Source organism: Hypomesus transpacificus, chromosome 20 (assembly GCF_021917145.1).
Source record: "Hypomesus transpacificus isolate Combined female chromosome 20, fHypTra1, whole genome shotgun sequence".
In the NCBI taxonomy this organism is placed as follows: Eukaryota; Metazoa; Chordata; class Actinopteri; order Osmeriformes; family Osmeridae; genus Hypomesus; species Hypomesus transpacificus.
Window position 1 is genome coordinate 3,531,530 of NC_061079.1, and position 9,058 is coordinate 3,540,587.

At 40.5% G+C, this 9,058-nt stretch overlaps 1 protein-coding gene across 1 annotated transcript; it reads right to left on the reverse strand.

Annotated features, from left to right (window-relative positions):
• Nucleotides 1–899: 899 nt before the first annotated feature.
• On the reverse strand, nucleotides 900–6,111 carry LOC124482645 (hepatocyte cell adhesion molecule-like). Its single transcript, XM_047043089.1, has 6 exons — nucleotides 6,075–6,111; nucleotides 4,073–4,233; nucleotides 3,173–3,499; nucleotides 2,675–2,932; nucleotides 1,446–1,577; nucleotides 900–1,320 (listed from the first exon to the last, which is right to left on the reverse strand). The coding sequence occupies exons 2-6, from the start codon at nucleotides 4,119–4,121 to the stop codon at nucleotides 1,208–1,210; spliced, it is 879 nt and encodes a 292-aa protein (XP_046899045.1). The 5' UTR covers nucleotides 4,122–4,233; nucleotides 6,075–6,111; the 3' UTR covers nucleotides 900–1,207.
• Between the last annotated feature and the right edge of the window lie 2,947 nt (nucleotides 6,112–9,058).

Below are 9,058 nucleotides of genomic sequence, written 5' to 3' on the forward strand. Positions count from 1 at the left end.
GCGATCCACCTATGCAGATTCAACACTTCACATGCAGAATTGTAGATTTACAAGTGACAGACCAGGAGAAATGCACAAGTATTATAAAAAAGTTTTTTGTAAATTACAATATAGACATCTATGTGTACAAATCATAGCACATTTATGTAAATGCTAACTTACAAATCACGATTAAGAATTTTGTTTTTGTGGATCAAAAAACACATTTGTAAATCATGGAACATTTGTGGATCATGGTACATACATTTACAAATAATTTTGAGACATCTCTTTCCATAGTCGGCTGTCCTGCATACACACATACAAACCATCCACACCACCAAAGATTGTGTTGTGTGTTGAAAGCAACAAAGAATTGTTGGTTTCAGCTAGCCTGGGTTAGCTTCACTGCTCGCTCATGATCTCTCGGTGGAACTCAGCGTACTCACACCCGTACACACACATACACAAAGTACACATGCACACAGTTAACCACTTGTAATGGAAGAGAACAATAACCCTGACCTGCCAGCTATGGTATCTAATGGACATTTCCACAAAGGTTGTTTGTGTGTGTGCATGCATGCTTGGGTGTGTACGTAATTGTGTGTGTACATGTATGTTTATGTGTGGGTGAGCATGTGTGTGTGTGTCTGTGTGTGTGTGTGTGTGTTTGCATCACAGCTAAACCCCACCTAAAAAATACAAAAGCCACACAAACAGGTTACATGATGTCTATTCAGTTTACTGGACGAGCTTAAAGTAAGTACATTTACATTTAGTCATTTGGCAGACGCTCTTATCCAGAGCGACTTACAGTAAGTACAGGGACATTCCCCCCGAGGCAAGTAGGGTGAAGTGCCTTGCCCAAGGACACAACATCATGTGGCGCGGCGGGGAATCGATCTGGCAACCTTCTGATTACTAGCCCAACTCCCTCACCGCTTAGCCATCTGACTCCTCCAAAGTAAAGAACAAATTACAGAAAGTAATTAATTACAGTAATGAATGAATGACAGTACAGGACAAATTACAGTCATAATTGAATGTTTGAATGTATTTTTTCACGAACTCAGTCGATCTGTGTGCAACTTCTCTGGTCAGGAGAGATGCTAGTCTGCCTGTAGGGTGGAGCCACCATAACCTCCTCCACCCTTTCCCCCCCTTCCACCCTCTCCTTCTCATCCCCACCCTTTCCTCCACCTCCTCCCCACATACAAATGCGTCTTTACAGAGCGACCTGTCCGTACTCCACCTCCTGAGGAACAGGAGAGGGTGTGGCTTTCTCTCTCGTCCTCCCCACTGTCACGTCTGCGTAGATCACTTCCTCTCCTCCTCCACCTGAGGGTTAGGACAGGGTTAAGTCTAGGAGTAGGTTAGGTCTAGGTCAAGGTTAGGGCTACGACAGGGTTAGGTCTAGGACGGGGGTAGTATTTGATTAGAGAGACAAGGCTCCTGCAGTTCACCTGAGTGCACATTTTGGAACCTGGTCTTCTTCAAAAGGTGTCTGACGCCCAGAAACAGAGAGAAGAGAAGGATGAGGGTCGCCACAGTGATAGAAACCGTCACAGTCACAGTCAAAGTTATGTCGGGAAACTCTGATGGGACAACCGCAACAGTGACAATTGAGAGATGACAAAAAACACATGAATATTTTAGCTGCATTGATTTTTTATGGAAAGTAAACATATCTAGTTAGCTTGTAAGCTCTAGGGCTGATTGCACAAAACACCTTAAATTAAGATTTTCCTTAAAGTCAGAGTTAAGGTTTCCTTAAAATATAATCGGTTGCACAAAGCACCCTTAAGTCTTCTCCTTAAGGTTTCCTTAAAGGTTCCCTTAAGTATTCAAGGTTTTCTCCTTATCTTGGTCTTATACTTAAGGATTCCCTTAAGTTCGTTAAAGCGTTGCACGAAAGATCTTAGCAAACAAAGTAAGGAACAAAACTTAAGACTTATTCTTTACTGCAAAATGGCAGAGTTTATGGAGATAAATTAACCCATCCCACACGTATAGCACTCTGTTAGGGTACTGTGCTGCTCTAAACATAAAGGCTAAATTTACGCGGCGCTACTGCTGTAAGTAGCTAGCTTAGACTCACAGTAAATGCAAAGTAACAGTTGATCTCATTTTGATCTACACACTTAGAAGAAGTAACTTAAACATTCCTGTGTAGCAACTAGACCAACAAGTAAAGTTGATATCACCAGTTTTATTGGACTCCTTCCTGTAATTGGCTCTCTTTTTTGGATATAACAGTCAAGATATTATATACATTTTTTATTTCTTGAATTGACTGCTTCACCAAACTTCTAGAATTTGTTTTTGTTGCAATTTCTTCCTGCATTCGTTGTTTTTTGTTTGCAGTTATTTATGGTTCAAACGTTTTAGTATGTGCTTTCTATTGTTGTATTCCTGTAGCATAACAATATTTTCCACCTCAGACCAATTTGCTTTTCTTGCCTTCTTTTCTCCCCTTTGGTCGAATTTTACTGCTGTGAAATCACATTCGATGTACCAAATCCCTTAACGTTTCACATTAGCCAAGTAAACCATTTAAGGGATTCTGTGCAACACCCTTAAGTAAATCCCTTAGGTAAGGAGAAATGTACCCTTAAGTGTCATAATTAAGCTTAAAGTGTTTTGTGCATCCTGATTCTTAACTTCTTCCTCTGTGGTTCTCTCTTGACCATACCTGAGCAGGCAGAAAGCTGGATAGTGTTGCTGTTGGTGCTGACGTCATTCTGAACTTCACAAGTCACACTTCCCGTCATATGACCCTGCAAGGTGATGGTGGTGGTGTGATGAGATTGGTTGGAGCTATCAATTTTGGTCAGTGATTGGCCGGCCAGACTCCAGCGGTACTCGACAGGTTCTCCCTCTGAAGAGCATGTGACCTGAGTCTCTCCTCCAGACAGACAGATGAGAGACAGGACTGGCTCAGACACGGGGACTGACACCCCCACACACACAGACAGAAGCACAAACACACACACAAATACAAAAGACAGACACCCATCACTCGCATGCACACACACACATATAGACAAACACACACATGTTCACGTAGAAATGCACGGCGGAGGGGGGATTTAGACAAAAGTTAAAAACAGTAAAATCCATAGAATTAAACCTTAACAGAACCTTAACCAAAACAGGAAACGGCCAAAATACAAATAATACCTTAACTTACCTTGGATGTCAAGGGTCATGTTTACTTTCTGAAACAAGTTTCCGTCTGGATTGAAGACCTCAAGTTGGTACAAACCTCTGTCGGTCCTGACTGCTGAGTCCAGCCAGAAGGTTCCATTGGTGAAGAACTTAATCCGATTCATATAGTCCGGATCCAAGACTTTAGACACATTATTTGTGAATCGAAAGACAAGACTTTCTTTTTCTTTGTTCAGCCTAATATCTTTTCCAGTTGTGTCTGAAGTCAGATGAAGGAAGAATGGCTCTCCTAATGTTCCAGAACACTTCACAGTTCCAACAGCATCAGAAAGATTGCAGATTCTGGAACCTGATACCAAAATTAAAATGAATAAATTACTTCCTCTTTGACAACTAAATTCAACCATCAGGACTCGCAGCAGAAATCGTAGACACTGCACCAAGAACCCACAAAAACCTTAGTAAGAATTAAAACATTGCTCCCCAAGTAGTAAGAATACAAGCAGTATCTGTAGCATAGTTGTCACACTTTATCTGAATTTTAGTCCTACACTATCCATTGATAACATAAGATGTCTATATCTGTCACAAATTAAGGTTTCTTGTTTACGTAAACACAAGCTTTTAAAATGATGATTTGAACAACTTTTTTTTTGCTTTTGGTTACATTCCCCATGCTATAATGCAAAATATGTTACAATATTATATTTACGATACAGCTGAGAGTTTGGATGACACGCTGAAAGTGACCTCCAGTGTGCTTTTCTAAGCCTTAATGTCATTACATGTCCCTGCTTCCAGGCTTAAAAGAGTGAGCCAAGAAGGGGAAGAGAAAGGTCCCGTCCTCCATCTTTGGGTGTGCTGTTGTTACAGAGTGTTCTCCACCTCACCCTGCCGAGGTACAGCCTGCCACGTATCTTACCCTGTGTAGCTCTGAAGACCACCAGGAACACAACCAGAATAAGATCCATTTGTTCTGCCTGAACCAGAAGACTCCTAGTGGAACATCAACCGCCCAGTAGATCGTTCTGGCTTTGTGTACGATGAGCTCGGTGGTATGGTCGATGTTTCTTAAGGGGGGTCCTTATTCATGTGAGACTCAGTGTGAACACACACAGACCACACAAACAAAATGTCAGCCTCATTTTGAACATCTAAAGGTCTTCAAGATATAGCCAGTGCTCAGGGACTCCAAAAGCCTTTGTCCGCTTTGTATGACAGTTAATAGTTAATCACTGTGAAAGTAACATCTTATGCTTGACAAACCAGTTAATCTCTGAGAAATTAAAACCTCCTGATGGTAAAGGGTTTTAGGGCAGTGTAGTAACACTAATTCTAAGGTTTCTCTGGTGAAGTAGTAATTTTTTACTCACCTAAAACCATACTACTACTAGAAGACTAGAAGCCGTTTCTGAAGTGTTGCTTTTGAGGGCCAGTGTACAAACTCAGATGAAAGGGTTTATGATATTTATAGTCATGGGTTGCTGGAAGTATGTTATTTATAGACCAGGGTTGACAATGTTGGCTATAGAACAGCATTTTAAAACAGATATTGTGTTCGGTGTTTTTGTGATATTTTTACGTTATTTCTAGATTTCTATTTCTTTAAATTGACCCTATCTGTGCCTGCCAGCTAAAATATCTGGCCTGCCACACTATTTGGATAATCCGATAATTTTTGTGTCGTTTTTTCAACAAAATAAAAGTGCCAGAAAGTTTTTGAATCAATGTTTTATTTCTAAGTGAACTGGGAGTTTTTATTCCAAAATAATTCTGACCGAAGTTGAAGCAGAAAGTCTACTTTGAATGTGCCATGCTTCTCTCTCTGGTGCTACCTAATATTATATTAATCAACACGAATCATCCTTACCAAAAATGCAGAGTGAAACAAAATGTTTTTATTACATAAAGATCCAAAAACAGTAGTCTATTTGTGCACAAATGAATTATTATTTTTTACTATTGGTGTCCCTGACAAAGCTGAAATCAAACCCATGCCCTTGCACCCCAGCTTTGCATTAATCAAACCAGTTAGAATGACCACAATTTCCTGGTTGTCTTTCCATCCTTCATTGTATACTCAATTTTCACTAATAACCTTTTTATATTTAGACTTTTTGATCGTAAAATCATTTTCTTGCAAGCTATCTTAAACGTACAGTGTGTAGCATGTAGCTAATTTCACTTTGCACACAATGTAGGCTACAACAAGATACTCTTTAAACGTCTATCGCAATTTCCAGAGCCATTTTTTATCACTGATGATCTTAAATTAGCCTAAGATTATGTTCTGGCCCACCATTTAATGGCTTACAAAATTATTTGCGGATCCCTGATTTAAGGGCACATTCAGACAAACCCAAAATCCCCAGAGTATCTGATGTATCCCTATCTAATAATTGTATAAGCTGTATCAATATTTGATTGTTTTTCTTATGTTTGTACATGAGTAGAAAAGCTTTAAGTGTGTGTTTTAATGTGTACACAAAGTCTGTGTCTGTTATGACATTTTCATTTCCTGTTACTACACAGTGCATGAGATACAATTGTCAAATGTAAAATGGTTAACAGGATTAAACACCTCACACTCCTGCAGAGAGGGATGATGCTCGAAACAAGAAGACAGTTGCAACACACACACATACACACAGACACACACACATACACACAGACACACACACATACACACAGACACACACACATACACACAGACACATACCATATACATCACCAAAGATTGTGTTGCGAGTTCAAAGCAACAAAGACATTTTGGTTTCAGCTAGCCTGGTTTAGCTTCACTGCTTGCTCTTGATCTCTCGGTGGAACTCACCGTACTCACACCCTTACATACACGTAGTATGTATACACATAGTACACATGCACACAGTTAACCACTTGTAATGGAAGAGAACAATAACCCTTACCTGCAAGCTATGGTTTTCTAATGGACATTTCCACAAAGGTTGTTAGTGTGTGTGCATGCATGCTTGGGTGTGTAGGTATTTGTGTGTGTGCATGTATATCTATGTGTGGGTGAGCAAGTGCATGTGTGTATGTGTGCATCACAGCTAAACCCCACCCAAAAAATACAAAAGCCACACTAACAGATTACATGATGTCTGTACAGTTTACTGGACGAGATTGCACTAATGAACAAATTACAGAAAGTAATTAATTACAGTAATGAATGAATGACAGTACACGACAAATTACAGTCACAAATGAATTTTTGTATTTGAATGTATTTTTTCACAAATTCCGTCGATCTGTGTGCAACTTCTCTGGTCAGGAGAAATGCTGGTCTGCCTGTAGGGTGGAGCCACCATAACCTCCTCCACCCTTTCCTCCCCTTCCACCCTCTCCTTTTCATCCTCACCCTTTCCTCCACCTCCTCCCCACATACACATGCGTCTCTACAGAGCGACCTGTCCGTACTCCACCTCCTGAGGAACAGGAGAGGGAGTGTCTCTCTCTCTCGTCCTCCCCACTATCACGTCTGTGTAGCTCTCTTCTTCTCCTATTCCACCTGAGGGTTAGGACAGGGTTAGTTGTAGGACAGGGTTAAGCCTAGGAGAGGGTTGTGCATTGGACAGGATTAGGTCAAGGTTAGGGCTACGACATGGTTAGGTCTAGGACGGGGCTAGTATTTCATTAGAGAGAGACAAGGCTCCTGCAGTTCACCTGAGTGCACATTTTGTGACCTGGTCTTCTTCAGAAAATGTTTGATGCCCAGAAGCAGAGAGAAGAGGAGGAGGAGGGTCGCAACGGTGACAGAAACCGTCACAATCACAGTGAAATCTATGTCGGGAAACTCTGATGGGACACCTGTAACCGGGACAATTGAGAGATGACGAGAGAAAACAGGAATATTTTGGCTGCATTGATTTTTTCACAAACACACACATACTCACAAAGAAATACACAGCGGAGGGAGGATTTAGACAGAAGTTAAAAACACAGTAGAAGCCATAGAAGTAAACGTTAACCAGAAAACAGGAAAAGCCAAAAATACTAATAATACCTAACTTACCTTGGATCTCAAGGGTCATGTTCACATTCTGAAACAATTTTCCGTCTGAATTGAAGACCTCAAGTTGGTACAAACCTCTGTCTGTCCTCACTGCTGAGTCTAGACAGAAAGTTCCATTGGTGAAGAACTTAATCCGATTCATATAGTCTGGATGCAAGACTTTAGACACATTATATTTAAATCGAAAGACACTGTGTTTGCCATTGTTGAATTTAAACAGTGTCATCTCTTTTCCAGTTGTGTCCAAGGTCAGCTGAAGGAAGAATGGCTCTCCTAAAGTTCCAGAACACTTCACAGTTCCAACAGTGTCAGAAAGATTACAGGTTCTGGAACCTGTAAAATAAAATAAAAGATTAAATAACTTCCTCTTTGACAACTAAAATCTACATATCAGTCCTCACATTAGACATCACAGACACTGTACCCAAAAAAACAGTTATAACCATAGTAACAATTAATTAAATGTATCCCCAATTGGTACGAATACTTGTGTAGTAGTCCTACACTACCTATTGATGACATAAGATCTCTGTTGCTGTCATAACATTTGTTTTTAACTTTTAAACACCTATGATTAACTTTTATGCTTTTTTTTTACATTCATTCTGCAAAAAGAAAAAAAAAAATATTTGCAGTCAAGGGTTTGAATAAGTTTAAATACATTCATGATTAAATAATGTGTGTGTTAAAATATACATTGAACCTAAAGTGATCTCAAATGTGCTTTTCATAGCCCCAATATCTGTGTCGCGTGATCAAACTTCCACGCTTAAAAGAGCGGGCAAGGGAGAGGAACAGAAAGGTCCCGTCCTCCATCTTTGGGTGTGTTGTTGTTACAGAGTGTTCTCCACCTCACCCTGCTGAGGTACAGCCTGCCATGTATCTTACCCTGTGTAGCTCTGAAGACCACCAGGAACACAACCAGAATAAGATCCATTTGTTCTGCTTGCACCAGAAGACTCCTAGTGGAACATCAACCGCCCAGTAGATCCTTCTGGCTTCGTGTACGATGAGCTCGGAGGTGTGGTCGATGGTTTCTAAAGGGGGGGTCCTTATTCATGTGAGACTCAGACAACACAAACACACGCACACAATGTCAGCCTCATTGTGAAAATCTTCTAGAAGGTCTTCAAGAGATAGCCAGTGCCGAGGGACTCCAAAAGCCTTTGTCCGCTTTGTATGACAGTTAATAATTCATCACAGTGAAAGTAACATCTTATACTTGAACCAGTTCATCTTTTAGAAAATAAAACCTCCTGATGGTAAAGGGTTTTAGGGCAGTGCAGTAACACTTATCCTAAAGTTTATCTGGTGAAGCAGTATTTTTTTTACTCACCTAAAACAGCACTACTGGAAGACTAGAAGCCGATTCTGAAGTGTTGCTTTTGAGGGCCAGTGTACAAACTAAGATGAATGGGTCTATGATATTTAGAGACATGTTGCTGGTAGTCTGTCATTTATAGACCATGGTTGACAATGTTGGCTATAGAACAGCATTGAAAAACAGACATTGTGTTTAGGTGTATTTAAGCAACAAAGAAATGTTGGTTTCAGCTAGCCTGGTTTAGCTTCGCCTTCACTGCTCGCTCATGATCTCTCGGTGGTCCTCACCACGCTCACACCCTTACACACATGAACAGATGCACACTAACCACTTAGCTTAAAATGGAACAGAAAGAGAACCTTGACCTGCCAGATATTGTTTCAAATTGAAATTTTCATAGAGGTTGTTTGTATGTGTCCATGCATGTATGTGCGTGTGTGTGTGAGTGTGTGTATAGGTATTTGTGTGTGTGTGCATGCATGTCTTTGTGTGTGTGTGCATCACAGCTAAACCCCACCCAACAAGTACAAAAGCCACACTAACAGATTGCATGA